Below are 27,402 nucleotides of genomic sequence, written 5' to 3' on the forward strand. Positions count from 1 at the left end.
CTACATTAAATACAATTAACTAAATTAAATTATCTAAAGTACAAAAACAAACAAACACTAAATTACAGGAAATAATAAACAAATGACAGAAATTTAAACTAATTACACCTTATCTAATAGCCCTATCGAAATAAAAAAAGCCCCCCCAAAATAAAAATAACCCCTAGCCTAAACTAAACTATCAATAGCCCTTAAAAGGGCCATTTGTGGGTCATTGCCCCAAAGTAATCAGCTATTTTACCTGAAACAAAAAATACAAGCAACCCCCCAACAGTAAAACCCACCACCCACACAACCAACCCCCCCAAAGAAAAAACTAACTAAAAAAAGTAAGCTCCCCATTGCCCTGAAAAGGGCATTTGGATTGGCATTGCCCTTAAAAGGGCAGTTAGCTCTTTTGCAGCCCAAACCCTAACCTAAAAATAAAACCCACCCAATACACCCTTAAAAAAACTAACACTAACCCCCTGAAAATCACCTTACCGGGAGACGTCTTCATCCAAGCCGGGCAGAAGTGGTCCTCCAGACGGGCAGAAGTCTTCATCCAAGCCGGGGCGAAGTGGTCCTCCAGACGGGCAGAAGTCTTCATCCAAGCCGGGGCGAAGTGGTCCTCCAGATGGGCAGAAGTCTTCATCCAGACGGCATCTTCTATCTTCATCCATCTGGCGCAGAGCGAGTCTATCTTCAAGACATCTGACGCGGAGCATCCCCCTTAGCCGACGACTACCCAACCAATGAAGGTTCCTTTAAGTGATGTCATCCAAGATGGCGGTAATTAGATTCCGATTGCCAATCAGAATTAAGGTAGAAAAAATCCTATTGGCTGATGCAATCAGCCAATAGGATTGAACTTCATCCTATTGGCTGATTGGAACAGCCAATAGAATGCAAGCTCAATCCTATTGGCTGTTCCAGCCTATCGGAATCTAAGGGACGCCATCTTGGATGACGTCACTTAAAGGAACCTTCATTCGTCGGGTAGTCGTCGGCCGAGGAGGATGCTCCACGTCGGATGTCTTGAAGATGGACCCGCTCCGCGCTGGATGGATGAAGATAGTAGATGTTGTCTGGATGAAGACTCTGCCTGCCCTTTTGGAAACTGAAATATTTATTAATTTATTTTTACACACTGGTTATATGATATTATCCAGTGTTGTTTAAACTTTTTTCCACAGCACCGCTTTTCAATTTGTATTTATTGTATATGTGCAGCACTATTGCATTGTTAGGTATAACTGGAATATTTATTCATTTATTTTTACACACTGGTTATATGATATGATCTAGTGTTGTTTGCTCTTATTTTCACAGGACCGTTTTGTAATTTTTATTTATGGTATATTGGCAGCATTATATGCATTGTTAGGTATAGCTTTATATGCTTCCAGTTTTTTAAACACATTTTGGTTTTTTAACACCTACACCAGCGCACCCTATTGTATGCTTCATTGCATACTCCTTTTAAACACTTAATTGTATTTAATGTAGTTAATGTATTTAATTATAGTGTAGTGTTAGGTGTAATTGTAACTTAGGTTAGGTTTTATTTTACAGGTACTTTGGTATTTATTTTAGCTAGGTAGTTATTAAATAGTTAATAACTATTTAGTAACTATTCTACCTAGTTAAAATAAATACAAACTTGCCTGTAAAATAAAAATAAACCCTAAGCTAGCTACAATGTAACTATTAGTTATATTGTAGCTATCTTAGGGTTTATTTTAAAGGAAAATATTTAGTTTTAAATAGGAATAATTTAGTTAATGATAGGAAATTTATTTATATTTATTTAAATTAGATTTAAGTTTGGGGGTGTTAGGGTTAGACTTAGGTTTAGGGGTTAATATATTTTATATAGTGGAGGCGACTTTGGGGACGGCAGATTATGGGTTAATAAGAGTTATGTAGGTGGCAGCCAATAGGATTTTCCTACCTTAATTCTGATTGGCTGATAGAATTCTATCAGCCAATCAGAATTCAAGGGATGCCGTCTTGGATGACGTCATTTAAAGGAACCTTCATTCCTCGTTAGTCGTCGGCTGAGATGGATGCTCCGCGTCGGATGTCTTGAAGATGGAACCGCTCCGCTCCGGATGAAAGATGATTGAAGATGCCACCTGGATGAAGTCTTCTGCCCGTCTGGAGGTCCTCTTCTGCCCGGATCGGATGAAGACTTCTGCCCCTCTGGAGGTCCACTTGTGCCCGGCTGGGTGAAGACGGCTCAAGGTAGGGTTATCTTCAAGGGGTTAGTGTTGGGTTTTATTAAGGGGGGATTGGGTGAGTTTTAGAGTAGGGTTGGTTGTGTGGGTGGTGGCTTTTAATGTTGGGGGGGGTGTTTTTTTTTTTTTTTTTACAGGTAAAATAGCTGATTACTTTGGGGCAATGCGCCGCAAAAGGCCCTTTTAAGGGCTATTTGTAATTTAGTTTAGGGTATGGAATTTTATTATTTTGGGGGCTTTTTTTATTTTATTAGGGGGATTAGATTATGTGTAATTAGTTTAAAAAACTTGTAATTATTTTTTTATTTTCTGTAATTTAGTGTTTGTTGTTTTTTGTACTTTAGTTAATTTAATTTAATTGTAATTAATTTTATTTAATTGTAGTTAATTTATTTAATTAGTTTAATGAAAGTGTAGTGTTAGGTGTAATTGTAACTTAGGTTAGGTTTTATTTTACAGGTACTTTTGTATTTATGTTAGCTAGGTAGTTTATTAAATAGTTAATAACTATTTAATAACTATAGTACCTAGTTAAAATAAATACAAAGTTGCCTTTGAAATAAAAATAAAACCTAAGATAGCTACAATGTAACTATTAGTTATATTGTAGCTATCTTAGGGTTTATTTTATAGGTAAGTATTTAGTTTTAATTAGGAATTATTTATTTAATGATAGTAATATTTATTTTGTATTATTTAAATTATATTTAAGTTAGTGGGTGTTAGGTTTAGGGTTAGACTTAGGTTTAGGGGTTAATATGTTTATTATAGTGGCGGCGGTGTAGGGGGGGCAGATTATGGGTTAATAAATATAATGTAGGTGGCGGCGTGGTCTGTGAGCGGCGCTTTAGGGGTTAAACAATTTATTTAGTTGCGGCGGGGTCCTGGATCGGCAGGATAAGGGTTAATAACTTTATGTAGGTGGCGGCGTTATAGGGGGCGGCAGATTAGGGGTTAATAGGTATAATGTAGGTGGCGGCGGGGTCCAGGAGTGGCGGTTTAGGGGTTAATAACTTTATTTAGTTGCGGGGGGCTCCGGGAGTGGCGGTTTAGGGGGTAAACAGTATAGTTTAGTGTGGGTGCTTAGTGACAGTATAGCAATAAAGCTGCGAATAAGCCGAAGAGCAGCGAGATCGATGACTGTTAGTTATCAACAGTCCGCTGCTCATCGCACCGTACTTGGTGCGCAGCTTTTTGACAGCTTTCTTGATAAATTCAGGTCCGCCGTGGCGATGTTAGGCGATCTTAGGCGAGCGTATTGGGGCCGTCGAATGCAAGAAAGTCGACGGCTTGTTACATAGAGGCCATGAAGTCTAAAACTTTAACCTCATCTCATGGTTGTGATTCGCTATTTCAAAGGTGATGAGGTTGCTGTGTTTTTTGTTATGCGTATTTCTCTTTGGCTGTTTGCAAGTTTTCTGTTCTGTATACGTTTGCATGGATTATTTTATAGAGGGTGTATTTTTTTCTTTTTTAATTTGTTTGTTCTGTAATGTTTTAAATGTGATTTTTTGTGATGATGGTATCCTTCACAGTAGAGCTTCTTCTATGCACTAAACCAGCTAACAAAATAGATGCAGCTCCATTGATTAGAATGGATCTGAACTCAAAACTTACGCTGTGACGAGGGGCAGGGACAACTCTTTTTGCAAGGCACAATTTACAGGGTTGCAATGTTGTGGAACATCTTTCCATGAGATATTTGTTTCAAAAACAGGTTTAATTGAGTCTAGACCAGTGGTTTTTAAAGTGTGAGGCAGCCTCCCCAGGGGGGAGCTAGAGCATATAAGGGGAGGCATAGGAGATATCCTATGGAAATCACAAGCAGCAACTGTCTTTGGCAAAACATATAACGGTTTTAAAGAACCGACAATGACACTTGCCATATTGTGGCACTGAGTTCAAAGTCGCTCAGAGACTGTATTGCATTTGTTGTCTTGATTCGTCACATACGTTTAACCTACGAGTAGCAAAATGCAAATTGAAACGTGAGTGAATCTTTTGGTTAAGCAGATTCAGTTCTTGAGAGCTGTGTGTTTCCTGAATCAGATGTAAATTCCCCAAAATCAAAATAAAGGGCCAGGTTATGAGTGGAGCGATATTGTTAGTGAGAGGAGCGTAAACAAGATCTAGAAATTGGGGTGTTCTTTATGCTTAAATTGATATTACAAGTGGTGCACTGTTTAAACTACCGCAATTTAATTTCCGTGAAATCGCACTAATTTACGCTTACCATATTTTTTATGAGCGGCATTGAGCGGTATTGTCTTCTTTTATTACAAAATGCAAGAAAATGCGATCGCTCAAACGCAAACGCATTTTGCATAAAATGTTTGCCTGGAGAAAACATTCCATTGCAAAGTAACCCACTACACTATTAACCCCTAAACCACTACACACACTATCACAAAGTAACCGACTACACTATTAACCCCTAAACCGCTACACACACTATCACAAAGTAACCCACTACACTATTAAACCCAAATCCACCACACCCCCATCGCAAAGTAACAAGCTAGCCTTACCTTAAAAAAAAATTACATTTAAAAAAAGAAGAAAAATAAACCTACCAATACTTAAAGGGACACTGAATGCAACATTTTTTTCAGATAGAGCATGCAATTTTAAGCAACTTTCTAATTTACTCCTATTATCAATTTTTCTTTGTTCTCTTGCTATGTTTATTTGAAAAAGAAGGCATCTAAGCTAAGGAGACAGCCAATTTTTGGTTCAGTACTCTGGACAGCACTTGTTTATTGGTGGGTAAATTTATCCACCAATCGGCAAGAACAACCCAGGTTGTAAACCAAAAATGGGCCGGCATCTAAACTTACTTTCTTGCTTTTCAAATAAAGATGCCAAGAAAATGAAGAAAATTTGATAATAGGAGTAAATTAGAAAGTTGCTTACAATTGCATGCTCTTTCTGAATCACGAAAGAAAACAATTAGGTTCAGTGTCCCTTAAAAAAAAAACTTACATTAGTTAAAAAAACTACCATTAAATTACTTAAAAATAAAAAAACTTACTATTACTTAAAAATAAAAAAAAATGACCTCCACCCCCAAAAAAAAGTCTACTCTAAAAAGTGCCCTGGAAAGTTAATTTGGCTGGGCATCCAGCTGTTTTGCTGCCCAGGAGAAAAAAAAACAAAAATAAACATTTTTAATCTTAAATAAAAAAAAACCCCAGAAGATGGTACTCACCAAAAGGTGAATCAGGGCGGTGGCGCTCCATCTTTATCCCGCCGGCATTCCATCTTCTTATCTCAATCCCGGTGGAGTTCTTCATCCATCTTCTTATTTTCATCCACAACATCCTCTTCATGCGCTCACCAGCCGTACACTGGTACTCACCAAAAGGTGAATCAGTGCGGTGGCGCTCCATCTTAATCCGGGCAACGATCCATCTTCTTATCTTTATCCTGGCGGCGGTCTTGATCCATCTTCTTATCTTCATTCACGACATCCTCTTCATGCGATCACCAGCTGTACACTGAATTTTGAATGTGAGGTACCCCTTTTATATCGGGATACTCTTGAATTTCTACTGGCTGATTTTCAATTAGAAATCCAAAGCAATCAATAGAATGAAAGCTTTTTATATTGGCTGATTTTAATTTGAAATTTAAAATCAGCTAACAGGAATGCAAGGATACCCGTATATAAAAGGGGTACCTTGCATTCAAAATTTAGTGTGTGGCTGGTGATTGCATAAAGAGGACATCGTGGATGAAGATAAGAAGATGGATCAAGACTGCCGCCAGTATGAAGATAAGAAGATGGATCGTTGCCAGGATTAAGATGGAGCGCCGTTGAGATGAAGATGGAGTGCTGCCGTCCGGATTAATCTTTGGTAAGTAACATCTTCAGGGTTTAGTGTTGTTTTAGGTATTTTTATTTTTTTAAGATTAGGATTTTTTTTCCTGGGCAGCAAAAGAGCCTAATGCCCTTTTCAGGGCACATCCTAGAGTAGTTTATTTTTAGATAGACTTTTATTTTTGGGGGGGTTAAGTCAATTGTAGAGGTTTTGTAGCTTTTTTTTCTTACCAAAAGATCTGACACTTTAGGGAAATGCCCTACAAAAGGCCCTTTAAAGGGCTATATCTGTAGTTTAGTGTTAATATAGTTTATAGTATGGGGACGTTATTACACCATAAATGCTTTTGAAAAGCTTGTAATAAGAGTTTTATCATGGGATTTGGCAATGGACAAGTCTGAAAACCCTGCAACAAGGCATGAACTGCACTTCACATATACATTCTTTTGGACTGGAATGGGGGCCAATGAGTTTTAATATCTTAATATTGATAAGATAAAGCTAAATCTAACTAGATTATGAAATCTCACCAGAACACTGTATCTCATGAACTTTTTGCAAAAGGGACCTTCCTAAAATGGACACATTTTCTTGTATAGAATCATCTATAAAAAAAACCCTCTTATTTCCTACTCGACAGCCATTTACTATACCCAGTGTCTCTAATATACTGGAAATATTTACCAATAATGAATGATCTCTAACGATTGATATTGGTACAAAGATCATTATGAATAGATCAGCATCTGTTATGCATATTCAAAATTTATATTAACAATAGCATCTTATAATAAAGTCCAATGACTTCATGTTTGTATAAAAGTAAAGTAGTGCCTTATTTTAAGATTTGCCTAATAATATTAATAATAATAATAATTCTACATCCATTCTTACTTCTAATAACAATATCTGTTTTTATTTTAGCTAACTACAGTGTCAGTGAGGATCTCTCACTCAAGGTTAGGGTGCTTTGTTGGATCATGACTTCCCCAAAGAGCCTAAACATCAAAGCCATTCATCTAAAGTATACCTGGACTCGACACTGCAATATTATTCTATTTATGAGCTCCGTGGCCAATGAGAGCTTCCCGGCTATTGGATTGGATACAAAGGAAGGACGAGGAGAACTCTACTGGAAGACAATTCGAGCATTTCATTATGTGCACAAACACTATTTTGAAAAGGCTGAATGGTTCTTGAAGGCCGATGATGATACTTATGTTGCAATTGATAATTTACGTTTTTTTCTCTCCAATTATACTCCCCATCAACCTGTGTACTTTGGCAGTCGATTTAAACCCCTAGTCAAACAAGGCTACATGAGTGGTGGGGCTGGCTATGTACTCAGTAAGGAAGCCCTGAACAGATTTGTGGAAGGATTTAACACTAAGGTCTGCAGCCACACATCCCCTGTGGAGGATTTGGAATTGGGAAAGTGTATGGAAAAGATGGGAGTTACACCAGGAGATTCTAGAGATCCTGAAGGAAGACAGACCTTTCATCCATTTACACCTGAGCACCACATAACAAGAAAAGATTTATATTACAAAAATGTCTACAGCTTCTACCCAATAAAAGAGGTATTTTTTTTTTTTAATTTACTTTTTAAACTAGGTGTAAGAGTAAAGAATGATTATATACAAAAAAATGTTTTTAAAGTAACATATACTCAAAATTATTTATACATAGGACTAGATTATGAGTGGAGTGCTATTTAACGCTCCTGTTCTTGCATTAACTGCGCTAGAAGTAAGATTTTGTGTACGTCGAATAGCGAGCATTTATAAGTTAAAGGTAAAATCTTTAAGATTAAGAAGATCGATTCAGAGTTCAGACTGTCTGTCTTGAACTGACTGTGACTGCCTCTGCGTTGCTGCCAAGTGCCAAGTTGCCGCCGGCCGCTGTGAGTGTGACCGTTGTGTCTTTCTTCTTTCCAACAAGTGACCCCACATGGCCTGCACTTACTCTACACAGCTCGGCTCGCTGACGCAGCCGCTCCCAGGCTCCCTCCACTATCATGTCACATGGACGGGTGTGTGAGAAGTTGAATGGAAGAAGACAGAGTCAGACTGTCAGTCAACTCACCTCAGTGACGTAAGCAGCCGCCTGCCCGGCCCATGTAATCATTCCTTTCTGGCCCGGCCCACCGCCTCCTTCATCCTCCGCTCCACCCAGTGACATCTGTGACAGACTGAGCCTGTGAGTGACAAACAGACACAGACTCAGTCACTGTCTAAGTGATTCTCTTACTTTGCTATTTGGCAGTAGTTGCGGTAACCGGTAAGGTAAAACTTGCGGATGGGGTTACTAGACAGTGCATAAGCAAATGCATCATATACAGCAGCAGCCAGCCTGAGGCTGAGCCCTCAGCCCAGCCCAGTTGAGCTGCCAGCCGGCGGCCCACCGGGATTTTTCCCGGTATCCCGGCTGGCCAATCTGGCCCTTACCTAAATATATATAAATCATTATATATAGGTATAGATATATACCGATATATTTAGGAATATCTATTTAAAAATACATAGAACATATAATGCTATGTGGAATGTAAAATATTTAAAGTACATTTTAACTTTAACACTTTATTAAATATGAATATTGCATAAATATGAATTTACATGCAGGGCTGGTGATAGGATTTTTGGCCACACAGATGTGGATACATTTTGCCCCCCCCCCCGCTTACATACCATCCTATTGCTAGTTAAAGGGATATGAAATCCGAGTTTTTTTAGAGCATGACATTTTAAGCAACTTTCTATGTAACTCCTATTATTCTTTCTTCATTCTCTTGGTATCTGTATTTAAAAAGCTGGAATGTAAGCTTAGGAGCTGGCCCATTTTTGGTTCAGCACCTGGGTAGCGCTTGCTTATTGGTGGCTAAATTCAAATCAGACAGTGGTTGCGCTGCATAGCAAATCAAACAGTGGTTGCGCTGCATAACAAATCAGACAGAGAAATTTTACATTGAAAAAAATGAATGTCCCAACAAAAGAAGGAAAGTTATGGATTTCTGTTGTGGGTGAAAATTCCGATTATCCTATTTTCATGACGGAATAATCTAGATTTTATTAAAGAGACAGAGATGAGTATTTTGCATTACCTTTCACTTTTCTACTCAGACAGCATTTAAAAGAAAACCATTTCAATATTAACAGAAAAAATATGTTAACAATGAATACATGGTAGAGACCAATGAGAACAGTCCTTTAGTGGTCAGAGATAGCAAGGAACAATCAGATGAGTCATAGAGGCCAAGTTATCAAGCCGTCAACCTCAAATACGCTGGAATTCCGCAGCGTATTTGTGGCGAGGCTGATTCGCCTAAGTTATCAAGCCCTTCACACCGGCAAAAGTAGAATTTAGTGACGTAAGCTTCGATTCACCGGACTCAGTCCGACACAGATCGATTCTTACGTCACTACAGATGTTCCGCACACAAGTTCGGCAAATTCTGACTACTTTTGCTAGTTATCAAAAAACTAGCAGGTTCGCTCGGCACTTTTTCGGCCCAGCGTACCTGGTTTTCAAACCGCCGCCCTGGAGGCGACTGATCCAATAGGAATCAATGGCTAACCATAGTGAAAGTTCTGTTCGCTGTTGCCAGATATTCCATTGATTCCTATGGGAGATGTCTACACCTAACACCCTAACATGTACCCCGAGTCTAAACACCCCTAATCTGTCCCCCCCTACACCGCCGCAACTAAACACATTTATTACCCCCTAAACCGCCACTCCCGGAGCCCACCGCCACTCTAATAAACTTATTAGCCCCTAAACCTCCGCTCCCGGACCCCGCCACCACTATAATAAATATGTTAACCCCTAAACCGCCGCTCCCAGAGCCCACTGCCACCCTAATAAACTGATTAACCCCTAAACCGCCGCTCCCAGACCCCACCGCCACCTATATTAAACATATTAACCCCTAATCTGCCCCCATACACGGTCGCCACCTATAATAAATTTATTAACCCCTATCCTGCCCCCCTACACCGCCGCAACTATAATAAAATTATTAACCCCTAAACCTAAGTCTAACCCTAACCCCCCCTAACTTAAATATTAATTAAATACATCTAAATATTATAACTCTTATTAACTAAATTAATCCTATTTAAAACTAAATACAGTACCTTTAAAATAAACCCTAATATAGCTACAATATAAATAATAATTATATTGTAGCTATCTTAGGATTTATTTTTATTTTACAGGCAAATTTCAATTTATTTGAAATAGGTACAATAGCTATTAAATAGTTATTAACTATTTAATAGCTACCTAGTTAAAATAAAGAGAAATTTACCTGTAAAATAAATCCTAACCTAAGTTACAATTACACCTAACACTACACTATCATTAAATACATTATTCCTATTTAAAACTAAATACTTACCTTTAAAATAAACCCTAAGATAGCTACAATGTAATTAATAATTACATTGTAGCTAGCTTAGGATTTATATTTATTTTACAGGTAACTTTGTATTTATTTTAGCTAGTTAGAATAGTTAATAAATAGTTATTAACTGTTTAATAACTACCTAGCTAAAAGAAATACAAATTTACCTGTAAAATAAACCCTAAACTAAGTTACAATTAAACCTAACACTACACTATCATTAAATTAATAAAATAAATTACCTACAAATAACTACAATTAAATACAATTAAATAAACTAACTAAAGTACAAAAAATAAAAAAACTAAGTTACAAAAATAAAAAAAATAAGTTACAAACATTTAAAAAATATTACAACAATTTTAAGCTACTCACACCTAATCTAAGCCCCCTAATAAAATAACAAAGCCCCCAAAATAAAAAAATGCCCTACCCTATTCTACATTAAAAAGTTAACAGCTCTATTACCTTACCAGCCCTTAAAAGGGCCTTTTTGCGGGGCATGCCCCAAAGAATTCAGCTCTATTGCCTGTAAAAAAAAATACTACCCCCCAACATTAAAACCCACCACCCACATACCCCTAATCTAACCCAAACCCCCCTTAAATAAACCTAACACTACCCCCCTGAAGATCATCCTACCTTTAGCCGTCTTCAGCCAGCCGACCACCGATGGAACAGAAGAGGAGATCCGCAGCGGCCGAAGTCTTCATCCAAGGGGCGCTGAAGAAGTCTTCCATCCGATTGAAGTCCTCATCCAAGGGGCGCTGAAGAAGTCTTCTATCTGACTGAAGTCATCATCCAAGGGGCGCTGAAGAAGTCTTCCATCCGATTGAAGTCATCATCCAGGCGGCGTCTTCAATCTTCATCCATCCAGAGCTGAGCCATCTTCAGATGAGCTGATGCAGAGCCATCTTCTTCCACCGACGACTGAACGACGAATGACGGTTCCTTTAAGTGACATCATCCAAGATGGCGTCCCTCGAATTCCGATTGGCTGATAGGATTCTATTAGCCAATCGGAATTAAGGTAGGAAAAATCTGATTGGCTGATTAAATCAGCCAATCAGATTGAAGTACAATTGGATTTGCTGATCCAATCAGCCAATCAGATTGAGCTTGCATTCTATTGGGGGTAGTGTTAGGTTTATTTAAGGGGGGTTTGGGTTATATTAGGGGTATGTGAGTGGTGGGTTTTAATGTTGGGGGGGTTGTATTTTTTTTTTACAGGCAAAAGAGCTGAATTCTTTGGGGCTTGCCCCGCAAAAGGCCTTTTTAAAGGCTGGTAAGGTAATAGAGCTGTTAACTTTTTAATGTAGAATAGGGTAGGGCATTTTTTTATTTTGGGGGGCTTTGTTATTTTATTAGGGGGCTTAGATTAGGTGTAAGTAGCTTAAAATTGTTGTAATATTTTTTAAATGTTTGTAATTTATTTTTTTTATTTTTTGTAACTTAGTTTTATTTTGTACTTTAGTTAGTTTATTTAATTGTATTTAATTGTAGTTATTTGTAGGTAATTTATTTTATTAATTTAATGATAGTGTAGTGTTAGGTTTAATTGTAACTTAGCTTAGGATTTATTTTACAGGTAAATTTGTATTTCTTTTAGCTAGGTAGTTATTAAATAGTTAATAACTATTTAATAACTATTCTAACTAGCTAAAATAAATACAAAGTTACCTGTAAAATAAATATAAATCCTAAGATAGCTACAATGTAATTATTAATTACATTGTAGCTATCTTAGGGTTTATTTTACAGGTAAGTATTTAGTTTTAAATAGGAATAATGTATTTAATGATAGTGTAGTGTTAGGTGTAATTGTAACTTAGGTTAGGATTTATTTTACAGGTAAATTTCTCTTTATTTTAACTAGGTAGCTATTAAATAGCTAATAACTATTTAATAGCTATAGTACCTATTTAAAATAGATTGAAATTTGCCTGTAAAATAAAAATAAATCCTAAAATAGCTACAATATAATTATTGGTAAGGTAAGTATTTAGTTTTAAATAGGATTAATTTAGTTAATAAGAGTTATAATATTTAGATGTATTTAATTAATATTTAAGTTAGGGGGGTGTTAGGGTTAGGGTTAGACTTAGGTTTAGGGGTTAATAATTTTATTATAGTTGCGGTGGTGTAGGGGGGGCAGGATAGGGGTTAATAAATTTATTATAGGTGGCGATGGTGTAGGGGGGGGCAGATTAGGGGTTAATGCATTTAATATAGGTGGTGGCGGGTCCGGGAGCGGCGGTTTAGGGGTTAAACAATTTATTTAGTTGCGGCGGGGTACGGGATCGGCAGGATAGGGGTTAATAAATTTATTATAGGTGGCGGTGGTATAGGGGGGGCAGGATAGGGGTTAATAGGTATTATGTAGGTGGCGGCGGGGTCTGGGAGAGTTGGTTTAGGGGTTAATCAGTTTATTAGAGTGGCGGCAGGCTCCAGGAGCGGCGGTTTAGGGGTTAATACATTTATAAGAGTTGTGGCGGGGTCTAGGAGTGGCAGTTTAGGGGTTAATAACTTTATTTAGTTGCGGGGGGCTCCGGGGGCACCGGTATAGGGGGTAGAACAGTGTAGTTTAGTGTGAGTGCTTAGTGACAGCTTGTCAATAAAGCTGTAAAAAAGCTGAAGAGCAGCGAGATCGGATGAGTGATAACTATCACAGTCCGCTGCTCATCGTCCCATACTTGGTGCGTGGCTTTTTGACAGCTTTTTTGATAACTTTGGCGAGATTTTTCAGGTCCGTGGTGGCGATGGTAGGCGAGCTTAGGCGGGCGTATTGGGCCGGTGAAGACAGGTAAGTAGATACGTTGTTAACTAGGCCTCAGTTTAGCCATAAAGAGACCAGACAGTAGCAAAACCTCCTCTTTTCTCACTCAAGCGAAGAAAACAGAAATAATTTCCTAAGAATAAAAACAGGAACAGTCCAGAAATAACAATCCAAAGAAACATTATAAACTTTGATGAATCAAAAAGTTCATTGAAGAAAATCAGCATACTCTTCCAGGATACAAAAGAAGAAAAACTTGCCAGACGAAACTGTAGAACTTGATTGAAGAAAACAGTTGGAAGAATCCAAAATTCTAGAAGAACTTTTAGAACCCTGTAGAAGAAGGATTTGGCACTGAAAGACAAATAAAGAGTCATTAGAATAACATAAAATACTTTCATTATATACCTAGGGAAGGGAACACTTTAAACAGTGGAGGGAAAATACTTGTCTCTGTCTCTTTAATAAAATCTAGATTATTCCGTCATGAAAATAGGATAATCAGAATTTTATTACAAGAACAGAGACTCCTATTTTGCAAGTTTAAAGCAAAATAAAAGAATAAAATAACAATTAAATTATAATACAAGCTGATGAGGAATAGAGTTAATAGGTTTAAAATAAAATTGTCTGAAAGTTTTGTCATCAGATCAATCTGCAGCATTTAAAATGTCCTGTAAAGAAACAGATTTAGAAAAAGCTTTAGAGGCTGAAGCTCCTCGAATAGAGTGTGAAGAAAAAGTATTATCTACACCAGCCTCTAAGATAACATTTTTGACCCATCTACTAATAGTGGGTGAAGAAACTGGTAAGTGAGGAGAAACAAAATAAATTAAAAGTTGTTTAGAAGAGGAAGATCTAAGATGAGCAGTTCTGGATTCATACTCTTTAAGAAAAAGAACTATACAGAGTTTTGGTTGTTCAAAAAAGTAGGGATAAAAAATAGAGGTAGAGAGAGTTTTAGTTCTACGAGATAAAGTAAAAATTACTCCTTGAGGTGAAAACATTTTTGAATTATAATCAATAGCACGAACATCTGAAACTCTTTTACAGGATAATAAACATAAAAGAGTTGCAAGTTTGACAGAAAGTTGTTTTAATGATAACTTATCATTCTCTGGCCATTTTTGGAAAAGAGAGATTACTAGATCTACATCCCAAAAGGAAGAATATTTAGAAGTAGGAGGTCTCTTAAGACGAATGGATTTTAATAATCTGCAAATAATAGGATTTTGACCAATGGGAAGATTATCAAAAAATTCATGACTAGCTGAAATAGCTGATCTAGCCATGTTGATGGATCTATAAGCTAGACCTTCAATAAAAAGCGAAGACAAATAATTGATTATTTCATTTAACGGTGCTGAAACGGGATCCAAGTGTTTGTTACTGCACCAGCTAGACCACTTAATCCAAGCGGAAATATAACAGTTTTTGGTTCCAGGGGCCCAAGAGTCTTGAAGGAGGGGTTTAGCCTGTTCCGAAAGTCCATTGCAAGACCAGGATCCCCTGAAATCATCCAAGCTACAAGTTGGAGATTGCCTTGAAGCACTAAAGTGTGAAATTCTCCGCCTGAATCTGTAAGAAGGTCTGGAATATTGGGAAGAAGAATTGGAGGAAGGAAGGACATTTCCAGAAGATATGGGTACCAAACTTGATTCGGCCAAAATGGAGTCATGATCAGCAGGGAAATCTGATGTCTCTTGACAAATAAAAGAGTCTGAAGGATCATTGAGAAAGGAGGAAATGCATATGCTCCTTGAAGAGGCCATTGTTGGAGAAAAGCATCTATTGCTAGAGCTTCCGGATCTGGTTTCCAACTGTAAAAAGGAAAAATTTGATGATTCAACTGAGAGGCAAACAGATCTATTACAAATGGACCTCTCAACTGATGAATTTGTTGAAAAAGAGAAGGGTTCAACATCCAATCGCTGAAATCCATAAGGTATCTCGAACCCCAGTCTGCCATTTGATTGTTGAGACCAGGAAGGTATTCTGCTTGAATAGATATGTTTTGGGAAAGACAATAATTAATAAAGTCTTTGGTTAAAACAGATAACATTTTTGAAGTTGTTCCACCTAAACTATTTATATATTGAACAGCTGTTATATTGTCCATACGAAGAAGAACCGTAATGGGGTGAGAATGTTTGATAAAGCTTTTGATGGCAAATGCTCCTGCCAAAAGTTCCCGACAATTTATATGAAGATTTTTCTCCAAAGCAGACCATTTTCCTCACGAAATTTTAGAACCACACCTTGCTCCCCAGCCAGAGTTGCTTGCATCTGATTCTATAATTATGTCGGGTGAACTTCCAAAAATGGCTTTGCTATTCCATGCTTCCATGTTGATAAGCCACCAATTAAATTCTTCTATAGCTTCTTCTGATAAGCAAATCAGTTGTTGATAAGAAAAACCTTTCCTGAGGTAAAAAATCTTTAATCTCTGCAAAGCTCTGTAATGTAGAGGGGCTGGAAAGATTGCTTGGATGGAAGAAGAAAGGAGGCCAATAATTCTGGCTAGAAGACAAAGAGGAAAATATTTATTGATTAGAGCATAAGAAATTTCTTTATCCTTTTTATCTTGTCTAAAGGAAGACTCAGAGAGGCAGAAATAGTATCTATGTTGAAACCTAAGAAGATTAGGTTTTGGGACAGAATTAAGGCTGATTTCTTGAAATGCCATAAAGTGTCTTTCCAAAGGAATCTGAGATAATTTCTGAAATTTAAATGAATGGGAATTGTAAGATAAGCATCTTTCAGATCCAATCTTACAAGCCAGTCGTTGTTGTAAAGACAATCTCTGAGAAGATGAATTCCTTCCATCTTGAAATGATTGTAAATTTGAAAATAATTTAGATCTTTTAAATTTATAACAAGACGATAACTGCCTTCTTTCTTTTGGACTAGAAACATATTGCTTATGAAATAATTTTTTGAATTGTGAGCAGGCTCTACTGCATTTTTTGATATCAGATCCGAAATTTCTTTGTCTAGGAGTAATTGGTCTTTTTGACAAAATTTTATTGGATTGGGTAAGAAATTTTGAAAAGGGGTTCTATGAATTCTAAATGAAGGCCTGAGACAGTCTGCAAAATCCATGGATCTGTAGATATTTTTTGCCATTCTGAAAGGAAAAAGTCTAATCTGCCTCCTATTTTTTGTTGGAAAAAAGGAATGGAAGAAGAGGTGATTGAACTTAACTTGGAAGGGTCTTCTGTTGATCCTGGATCTGAAGCCCCTGGAAAATCTTTGCCTTGAACGTGACGGAAATTTTTTTTGGTGGGAGGTTGAGGGTGTAGCAGAGTTGTGGAAATGAGACCTTGATATGGCTGAATAGTGGCTGGAAAAGCGGTCTCTGTCTTTTCCAGTCCTTGAAAAAAACTCTCTGAGTTTGGTTTTGGTAAAAAAAAAATTGTGTATTATTTTTAATCTTATTTAAAGAATTAAAGGTGTTAACGTAATGACTCAGTTGTTTAAGACCAGAGTCACCAAACAACAGGCCATCAGTCTCTGGCCCCATTTCTGTGGAGGCAAAGTCAGTGATCTTAGGGTCAATGCAGCGTAAGACTAGCCTTCTACGCTGAGAAGCTAAAGAAGTGTTAGTGTCTCCTAGAAAATAAACTTTTCTCTGTAACCATTCTCTTACAGTAATAGGATCCAATAAGTAATTTTCTGAAATTGCGTTTTCAGATAATTCAAATAACTTTGTAAGAGGTCCTAAAGTATCTAACAGTTTATCTTAACAGGATTTTAGGAATCTGTCAGGACCTGATCTAAGATTAGACTTTTTTATTCCAATACATTTTAATAGATTCTGATCTATTGCTGGAGTCAAGTGAGTGTTATGAGGTAGCTCAGGTCTGGGACACTCAGCTTTTAGAGTATTTTTTGTCTTTTTAGATAAAGGTCTCCTAATGTAAAAGTCTATACAGGGAGTGCAGAATTATTAGGCAAGTTGTATTTTTGAGGATTAATTTTATTATTGAACAACAACCATGTTCTCAATGAACCCAAAAAACTCATTAATATCAAAGCTGAATAGTTTTGGAAGTAGTTTTTAGTTTGTTTTTAGTTATAGCTATTTTAGGGGGATATCTGTGTGTGCAGGTGACTATTACTGTGCATAATTATTAGGCAACTTAACAAAAAACAATTATATACCCATTTCAATTATTTATTTTTACCAGTGAAACCAATATAACATCTCAACATTCACAAATATACATTTCTGACATTCAAAAACAAAACAAAAACAAATCAGTGACCAATATAGCCACCTTTCTTTGCAAGGACACTCAAAAGCCTGCCATCCATGGATTCTGTCAGTGTTTTGATCTGTTCACCATCAACATTGCGTGCAGCAGCAACCACAGCCTCCCAGACACTGTTCAGAGAGGTGTACTGTTTTCCCTCCTTGTAAATCTCACATTTGATGATGGACCACAGGTTCTCAATGGGGTTCAAATCAGGTGAACAAGGAGGCCATGTCATTAGATTTTCTTCTTTTATACCCTTTCTTGCCAGCCACACTGTGGAGTACTTGGACGCGTGTGATGGAGCATTGTCCTGCATGAAAATCATGTTTTTCTTGAAGGATGCAGACTTCTTCCTGTACCACTGCTTGAAGAAGGTGTCTTCCAGAAACTGGCAGTAGGACTGGGAGTTGAGCTTGACTCCATCCTCAACCCGAAAAGGCCCCACAAGCTCATCTTTGATGATACCAGCCCAAACCAGTACTCCACCTCCACCTTGCTGGCGTCTGAGTCGGACTGGAGCTCTCTGCCCTTTATCAATCCATCCACGGGCCCATCCATCTGGCCCATCAAGACTCACTCTCATTTCATCAGTCCATAAAACCTTAGAAAAATCAGTCTTGAGATATTTCTTGGCCCAGTCTTGACGTTTCAGCTTGTGTGTCTTGTTCAGTGGTGGTCGTCTTTCAGCCTTTCTTACCTTGGCCATGTCTCTGAGTATTGCACACCTTGTGCTTTTGGGCACTCCAGTGATGTTGCAGCTCTGAAATATGGCCAAACTGGTGGCAAGTGGCATCTTGGCAGCTGCACGCTTGACTTTTCTCAGTTCATGGGCAGTTATTTTGCGCCTTGGTTTTTCCACACGCTTCTTGCGACCCTGTTGACTATTTTGAATTAAACGCTTGATTGTTCGATGATCACGCTTCAGAAGCTTTGCAATTTTAAGAGTGCTGCATCCCTCTGCAAGATATCTCACTATTTTTTACTTTTCTGAGCCTGTCAAGTCCTTCTTTTGACCCATTTTGCCAAAGGAAAGGAAGTTGCCTAATAATTATGCTCACCTGATATAGGGTGTTGATGTCATTAGACCACACCCCTTCTCATTACAGAGATGCACATCACCTAATATGCTTAATTGGTAGTAGGCTTTCGAGCCTATACAGCTTGGAGTAAGACAACATGCATAAAGAGGATGATGTGGTCAAAATACTCATTTGCCTAATAATTCTGCACTCCCTGTAAACTTAGAGACTTTTTTTGAAGGTCTCCATTGTGAAGATCTAGGATGGTGTAGGTCATTTGGGTCTGTATAAGGAAGACCTAAATTATCAACAAGAAAAGGTTTTTTATTTTTTAAAACTTTCCTTCTTTTCTTGGGTTTGGGGGAATCATCAGAGGAAGATGAAAATACATTTAATAAAGTAGTATTAGATTTATATGATTCAAATGATTCATTATCAGAATCAATATTTTTAACATCCATTTTAAAATTTTCATCATTATTATTGTCAGAAGAATCAGATTCAACTCTAAATTTCCTTTTGCGAGAAATTTTACTTCTTTTAGGTATAATAATATCTGATTCAGCTTCAGAAACGGATGAACTTTCACTTCTGCATTTATGAGCATGTATGGAAATGTCAGAGCAAAGCTGACGTGACAGATCTTTATTAGATTTCCTCTCTGATGAAAGTTTTCCCTCAGAATTTATATGTTTAGACTTGCTTGAAGCCTTTTTGTAAACATGACCTTGGAGTTTTTTAAAATTACTGATAACAGATTGGAGCTGATCCATCTGTTGCTTTAAAGGTTCAAAAGAATTGTTAATAAGATTTTGAACAAACTTCTCTGAAAGTTGTTTAGGATCTTCAGACATTTTCAATAAAATATGAGGTAAAAACCTAAAAATCTAGCAATAAACTAAAATATATAGACTGAAAAAATTAATTAATTAATTAATTTAGATAATTTTTAAAAAAAAGTTAAATATATCAAAGAGTTTTTTCAAGAAAATGTGTAATATATATATATATATATATATATATATATATATATATATATATATATATATATATAAAAACTGGTGTTAATAATAAAAAAGGCTAAATGATTCAAATATGTAATAAACAAATCTTAACAAGCTGATAATAACTAATAAATACTGTGTTGCAATATTACTGTGATCTGCAGAGAAAACGATACTTGTCTGACAGGCACAGCAGACTAAGTATCGAGTGAGAGGGCGGGAAGAAAATCTACTGCGTAGGAGACGTAAAATGGAGGCGTGGTCAGAACGGGTCACAACATACAAGATGGAGGACGCATCAACACGGAGCGTAGACACTCCAGGAAACAAAGTAAAAACAGAAAACAAAAAACAAGAGGAATTGAGTGTTAGGAACCTGGCTAAAGGATGGGGAACCTAAAAGAGAGCAAACGAAAAAACGGACAAAGGGGGACAATATTAAGAAATAAATAATGAAAGAAATAAAGTAAAAAAACAGAAGTATAAGTATGGGAAAAAACATAAGATGAAATAAATAAAATAGTAATAGAAGATAAATAAACAATTAATACAGAGGAAAAACAATAAATGAATAAATATATATATACTGTATATATATATAAATATAAAAATAAATAATGAACAAACAAGCAACAGAACAAAATAATAAAACAAATAATAAAACAAATAATAAAACAAATAATTTTATACAAGACAAATTCTTTATACAATAAACAATTTGAACTCCTGAGCAGCAAAGAGAAAAGAGGAGGTTTTGCTACTTTCTGGTCTCTATATGGCTACTATGACTCATCTGATTGGTCCTTGCTATCTCTAACCACTAAAGGACTGTTCTCATTGGTCTCTACCATGTATTCATTGTTAACATATTTTTTCTGTTAATATTCAAATGGTTTTCTTTTAAATGCTGTCTGAGTAGTAAAGTGAAAGGTAATGAAAAATAGGAGTCTCTGTTCTTGTAATAAAATTCTTACACACTTACACATTTACACACACACACATTTACACACACACACAAACACACACACACACACACATCTTTATGCACACAAATGCACTTATTCCTAAACACATTTAGAGTAGGGCACCTGAGCACTAGGACCATGTTATTTTAGAAGGTTACGGTACAACTTACTTTCAGCAGCAGCAATCATGTTCCGATGCCATAATTTGACCCTGCTTATCAGAGTGGTCCCTGACTGACAATCTGTGTCTGGACTGAACTGATTCAGTGATCAGTGACAGGGAACGCAGCTTTAAAACTCCTGTGTCTAGCACACAGCAACTGCTCTTAGTGTTTTCAAACACTGAGAGCAGTTGCTGCGTGCTGGGCACAGGAGTTTTAAAGCATCCTGCATTTTAGTATTTTTGTTTTGCACTGTAACTCCTAATAGCATGCACAGATCTCCTGACCCTGACTAAACTCAGCAGGTTTAGTTCAGGCTCAGCAGACACTGCCCTGGCTGCAGCGGCCTCCCTCAAAAGGAGATGGACGACAGATCTGAGTCAAACCATAGCACACAGTCACTCACCGGCATCATCAGAGACACAGACACTGCCCACAGACTTCAGTCCTGAATTCTAGATTAAAGTGAAAGTAAATCCTAGCGTCTTACAAATGCTAGGATTGACTATTGAAACAAATAAAGGGCACTTTCATTCATGAAGTATAAGATACTTCATGTAGAAAGCTCCTTTATTTGTTTTAACCGATCGCTGTTTTAAGCTGCTACAGCAGCCCACTGCTAAAAAAATTTTTTGCTAAGAGTTGACGTTTTCACCTCTTAGGTGAAAACGTCAACTTTTTCTTGTCCGAAAACGTTCACTAATAAAGTGAGGTACTGCTAAAAGGATTCCCATTGGAGTGTGCTCTATTTTTCTACTTTTCTACATTGTTCTGCTGCACCCTGGGCTGTTGATTACGTATGCCTGGAGTGCATTTTGTCTTGGATTTATATATATATATATATATATATATATTGTTATATATATATATATTGTTATTTAACATAAAAATTAAATTTTACTGTTTGTGAAAAACATTGGAATGTAAAATATGAATAACTCCTGTTGGGTTAGTGGGCGATTGATAAGTGTTTTTTCTTCTGCGTTCCTCATTGAAGTCTACGGGGGAAAATAAGTTAAAGGGATAGAAAAGTCAAAATTAAACTTGCATGATTCAGATAGAGCATGTTATTTTAAATTCACTTCTATTTTCAAATGTACTTTGTTCTTTTTGGTATTCACTGTTGAAAAAGAATATGTAGATATCCTACACTAGTGGGAGTTAGCTGGTGATTGGTGCCTGCACACATTTGTTTCTAGTGATTGGCTGACTAGATATGTTCATCTAGCTCTCAGTAGTGCATTGTTGCCCCTTCAGCAAGGGAATGAAGCCGATGTGGTAATAGAAGTAAATTGGAAAGTTGTTTAAAACTGTATGCTCTATCTGAATCCTGAAGGAAAAAAAAATTGCTTTCATGTCGGTTTATTGCGGTCACGATAGTCAAAGTCCTTTGGTTAGCGCGTATCGGGTTTCGCTCATACACAAACTTTCTACTTTCAACCACCCGATGCACACAAAAAAGGATTCTTATGCTCTAGCACACCACTTGAAATCTAGAACAGTATTTCTCCATACAACAGTCCTATGTAAAAACTCTTCTTTGAATACCTCAAATAACAATGCAATGTGCTTCTTAACCCCTAGGTTAAAAAGTTAAAATTCACCTGTTATCCAAGACCTTAGATGATTACTACGAAATAGTGTTTTTATGGGAATCTTGAACCCTACCATAAAGTTACAGTTTCAATTGAACAACTAAGGTCATGCCTTTAAACTTAATCTAAACATATAGACATTTTTTGGAGGCCTCGGTTTTAACTAATTTAATACAGACAAAGCCTTACACTCTTCTTACTAGGTCTGGTGTATTCACTCTCACAAACTTTGTTATTTTGTTGTTTGTTTGTTTATTCATGTTATATTATTATTCATTGTTATTTAACGTAAATCTATGGTACTATTGTAGAGACTTTTTCAAGACCTACTCATTATGGGTAGTCCGGATTGAATACTTTAAAAATCATTGCCACTAATCCATAAGGACAATATAAGAACATGGACATTCTAGATTTTTTGGCGAATACTATGGAGCCTCTATTGTCTAAATTGTAAAAGCTTTTGTTACTGACATGTTTATTCCAAATAAAAATTATTTAACAAAAAAAAAAGTTAAAATTCACATAGATAAGTGATTTGTGATGTGTGTCTACCAATGAAATTTGTTCAATAGATAATCTGTATCATAAATAAACTTTTTTTTTTCCTCTTTGGAACAATAAAGTACCTATATTTTTAACATCACGTTTAAAATAATATTATAATAAAAGCACTACATAAAAAAAGTAGAGCTTTGCTCACATCTGGAAGCTATGCACAGGAGAGCAGTAGAAAGCTCCATAGGCAGCAGTCATTGGTGCTCTTTTAAGGAATAATGCTGGACTATTTTACCAAGTGGTCTCTTTAGTATTAAAAATTACATTCCTTTAAAAACAACCTTTAGAATATAGATTATAAACTCATGGACAGCAAAGCATTAGTTTAGAATCTAAATATCACAGGAGCATGCAATTGTGCTGCTGAGTTAAAGCACTATTGTTATACAATATCTATAGTATGTGTATGTATGTGTGTATATATATATATATATATATATATATACATATGAAATCTAATATATGACTACTAAAAGATGTTAAAATAACTAAACAAATATATATATATTCCTTTAACCCCTTAATGACAACTGACGTACCAGGTACGTCATGCATTAACAAGTAGTTAATGACAATGGACGTACCTGGTACGTCAGTTGTCTAGGAGAGTGCTGAAAGCGATCGCAATCGCTTCCAGCAGCTCTCAGGGTATTGCAGTGATGCCTCCATATGGAGGCATCCTGCAATACCTTTTTAGAAGACTCCGATGCAGAGAGGGCCACTCTGTGGCCCTCTCTGCACCGGTAGTTCGTTGGTGGGTGGGAGCGCAACAGGGAGGTGGGTGGGCGGCCCATCGCTACCCGGCATCCGGTTCCTAGAAGTGCAATGTGCACGCCGGGTGCCGGGAGCGCGCGGGGGCGCGCGTGCGCGCGCATTAGCTGGCCACTGACACCAATGAGGGAAGAGGGGGGGGGGGAAATATATATTTTTTAAAATCATATAAAAGGATCTGGGAGGGGGAGGGGGGGGAGGGGTATTGTGGGGGGCTGCTACACTACAGAAAACCCCCCAAAAAAGAAAAAAAGAAAAAAATACTTATATGTTTTTGTGCAAATTGGGTACTGGCAGACAGCTGCCAGTACCCAAGATGGCCGCAATTAGATAGGGGAGAGGGTTAGAGAGCTGGGGGGGGGGATCATGGAGGTTGGGGCTAAGGCAGGAGTCAATCACAGCTAAAATATTTTATTTTTTTTATAAAAAAAAAAAAAAACTCCTTTTATTTAGTACTGGCAGACTTTCTGCCAGTACTTAAGATGGCGGGGACATTTGTGGGGTGGGGGAGGGAAGAGAGCTGTTTGGGAGAGATCAGGGGGTGGGATGTGTCAGGTGGGAGGCTGATCTCTACCCTAAAGCTAAAATTAACCCTGCAAGCTCCCTACAACCTACCTAATTAACCCCTTCACTGCTGGGCATAATTTACGTGTGGTGCGCAGCAGCATTTAGCGGCCTTCTAATTACAAAAAAGCAATGCCAAAGCCATATAAGTCTGCTATTTCTGAACAAAGGGGATCCCAAAGAAGCTTTTACAACAATTTGTGCCATAATAGCACAAGCTGTTTGTAAATAATTTCAGTGAGAAACCTAAAATTGTGAAAAATGTAAAGTTTTTTTTTTATTTGCTCGCATTTGGCGGTGAAATGGTGGAATAAAATATACCAAAATGTGCCTAGATCAATACTTTGGGTTGTCTTCTAACAAAAAATATATACATGTCAAGGGATATTCAGGTATTCCTGACAGCTATCAGGGTTCCAATGTAACTAGCGCTAATTTTGAAAAAAAGTGGTTTGGAAATAGCGAAGTGCTACTTGTATTTATGGCCCTATAACTTGCAAAAAAAGCTAAGAACATGTAAACATTGGGTATTTTTAAACTCAGGACAAAATTTAGAAACTATTTAGCATGGGTGTTTTTTGGTGATTGTAGATGTGTAACAGATTTTGGGGGTCAAAGTTAGAAAAAGTGTGTTTTTTTCCATTTTTTCCTCATATTTTATTATTTTTTTTAGTAAATTATAATATATGATGAAAATAATGGTATCTTTAGAAAGTTCATTTAATGGCGAGAAAAACGGTATATAATATGTGTGGGTAAAGTAAATGAGTAAGAGGAAAATTACAGCTAAACACAAACACTGCAGAAATGTAAAAATAGCCATTGTCATTAAGGGTAAGAAAATTGAAAAATGGTCCGGTCATTAAGGGGTTAAAAAAGGCTAGGTAAGAATGCACATATATGCTTCTGCCAATCAAATAAGACAAAGGGGCAGATTTATCAAGCTCATCGCTGAATGCCAACAGTTTACGCTGTCGGCATTTAACATTGCACAAGCAGTTCACCAGAACTGCTTGTGCAATGCGGCCCCCTGCATATTCGCGGCCAATCGGCCACTAGCAGGGGGTATCATTCAACCCGATCATACACGATCGGGGGGATGGATGTCCGCATCCTCAGAGGCATTGGACGAGTTAAGGAGCAGCGTTCTTAAGACCGCTGCTTCTTAACTCCTGTTTCCGGAAACAGGGGTATTTGGCCCAATTTTGGCCATGATAAATATGCCCCAAAATATGAACCAATGAACTAAAAGTAAAAATAAGTACCAAAATTGATGTATTGCCAGATTGTTATAACATTTTAGAATCCACAAATTTTATGACTATCTGAAAATCACAATTAATGTCTATGGGAATATATGTAAACAATTCAGTTCATAAGTTTTTCCAACGGATTGGAATTCACTCCATAGTTGGTCAAATACATTTTGTTATGAATGCAAATTCATTAACGAAACACGGATATTCATTTTGTTTTTCATGAAATCAATATCTGAACAAAAGAACCATGAGATTTTAAGAAAACAAATAAACACTGACAAAATTTGAATAGCACGACAGACATTTTTTTGCCATTGCTCATCTATATTTGCTAATGTTAGAACTTTCAATTTCAGAAACAGGAGCAGCTATTATTTAGCTAGCAGCTGTTCCTAAACTAAAGTAGTGTGAGAATGATCATATTTCTATCAGAAGTGTATCCTAATTAAAGGGATAGTAAAATCAAAATTTAATTTGCGTGATTAAGATAAAGCATGTGATTTTTTATCAACTTTCCATTAGAATTCTATTATCATTTTTTCTATGTCCTCTTGGTTCCCTTTGATAAAGAGTAAACCTAGCCAGGTTTATAGGAGGTATAGAGGAGTGTGTTTGCGTCTTTAGAACTCAATAGCAGCACTTTTTACAAAGAGTGTAAAATATTACTACACACTTCAATAAAGGGTACTAAGAGAACATGGCAAATTGGATAATAGCTTTAAAATGGAAAGTGCTTCAAAATCTCATGAACAATTGGAAAGTTGTTTGTATGTGCATTATCTAAACCATACATGTGTAATTTTGAATTTATTGTCTCAGAATATCCTGACATTCTAGAATTCCCTTACTATCTTGGTCCCAACCACCTCCTGAACCTGCTATTTGCCAACTTAAAATCATGACCCCTACTTCTTGCATTGTATAGAAAGGTAATCAAGTAGTTCCTTGAACGCTTTAGCTGTAAGATTAAATATAAATTTAATAGCTGTCTTTTCAATAGTTGTAATTTTGTTGTGCTTCTGGAGAGTAACCACCAGGATAAGAGATTATTTAAAATGTGGACTGACTAGTATTGAAGTAACATAATCATCTATCTATCTATTTATTTATTTTTTTATTTATCTATCTATCTATCATTTTACAGGGTCCCCAATGCTGCTCAGATCTGGTTATTTCTTTCCATTATGTTGATCCTGTGCTCATGTATACACTTGAATACTTTGTGTACCATCTAAGGCCATACGGATATTTATATCGCTATCAGCCTCCGTTGCAAGAGAATGCAGGCAGATTACAAAGAAGAAACATTACAGAACAAGGAGTAACTGAAAATTCTAAATTTGAATTCACTAAAGTACCTAACTGATTACTAGATTGCTTATACTGTTATTTATACTATTGTTTCATAATTATTTCAGATTCAATTTTAAAGGAAAATAAAAGCTGCTTTTTTCAATGTTTAAGGAACTGGAGGGGTCCCATCTAATCTCTCTAAATGTGAACTGATCAAAATAAGTGCATAGGGTTCGGGCAAGCGCTCAAAAGACTGAGCCAAAACTGATAAATTAAATAAAGATGGAGTGAGAATATCAAGTATGTATAAAGACACATTTATTCAGCTCATATGAGACTAAATATGGTGTGAATAGACAATTAATATGAACAGGGCCGGCGCTTGCATATAGGCAAGTTAGGCATCGGCCTTAGGGCGCCACAGTATGGGGGCGCAAACTGCCGGTGACAAGCAGCAGCAACTTTTTTTTTTTTTTTTTTTTACAAGCAGCAACTTTTTTTTTTTTTTTTTTACATTTGCGGTCCACTCCACCCCCAGTCCAGACAACATTGAATTTTCTTTGGGCAAATTGGGGTGCCGTGCTAATACTGCCGTGCTAGTAATACTGTCATACGTAGCTTACATTTTTTAAAATATTGTCTGTCTCAAATTCAAATGTTTCCCGCGCGCACAGGCTGCATCTGTTCAGTGCGCGTGGGCTTCTGTAGGTAAAGGAGGAGGGGGTGGAGC

At 36.9% G+C, this 27,402-nt stretch overlaps 1 protein-coding gene across 1 annotated transcript; it reads left to right on the forward strand.

The window, feature by feature from the left end:
• The first annotated feature begins 6,978 nt into the window (after nucleotides 1-6,978).
• LOC128652592 (glycoprotein-N-acetylgalactosamine 3-beta-galactosyltransferase 1-A-like) lies at nucleotides 6,979-26,745 on the forward strand. Its single transcript, XM_053705523.1, has 2 exons — nucleotides 6,979-7,620; nucleotides 26,524-26,745. Exons 1-2 carry the CDS (start codon nucleotides 7,021-7,023, stop codon nucleotides 26,743-26,745), a joined length of 822 nt encoding a protein of 273 aa, XP_053561498.1. The 5' UTR covers nucleotides 6,979-7,020.
• Nucleotides 26,746-27,402: the final 657 nt, after the last annotated feature.

This window comes from Bombina bombina, chromosome 3 (assembly GCF_027579735.1).
Source record: "Bombina bombina isolate aBomBom1 chromosome 3, aBomBom1.pri, whole genome shotgun sequence".
NCBI lineage: Eukaryota > Metazoa > Chordata > Amphibia > Anura > Bombinatoridae > Bombina > Bombina bombina.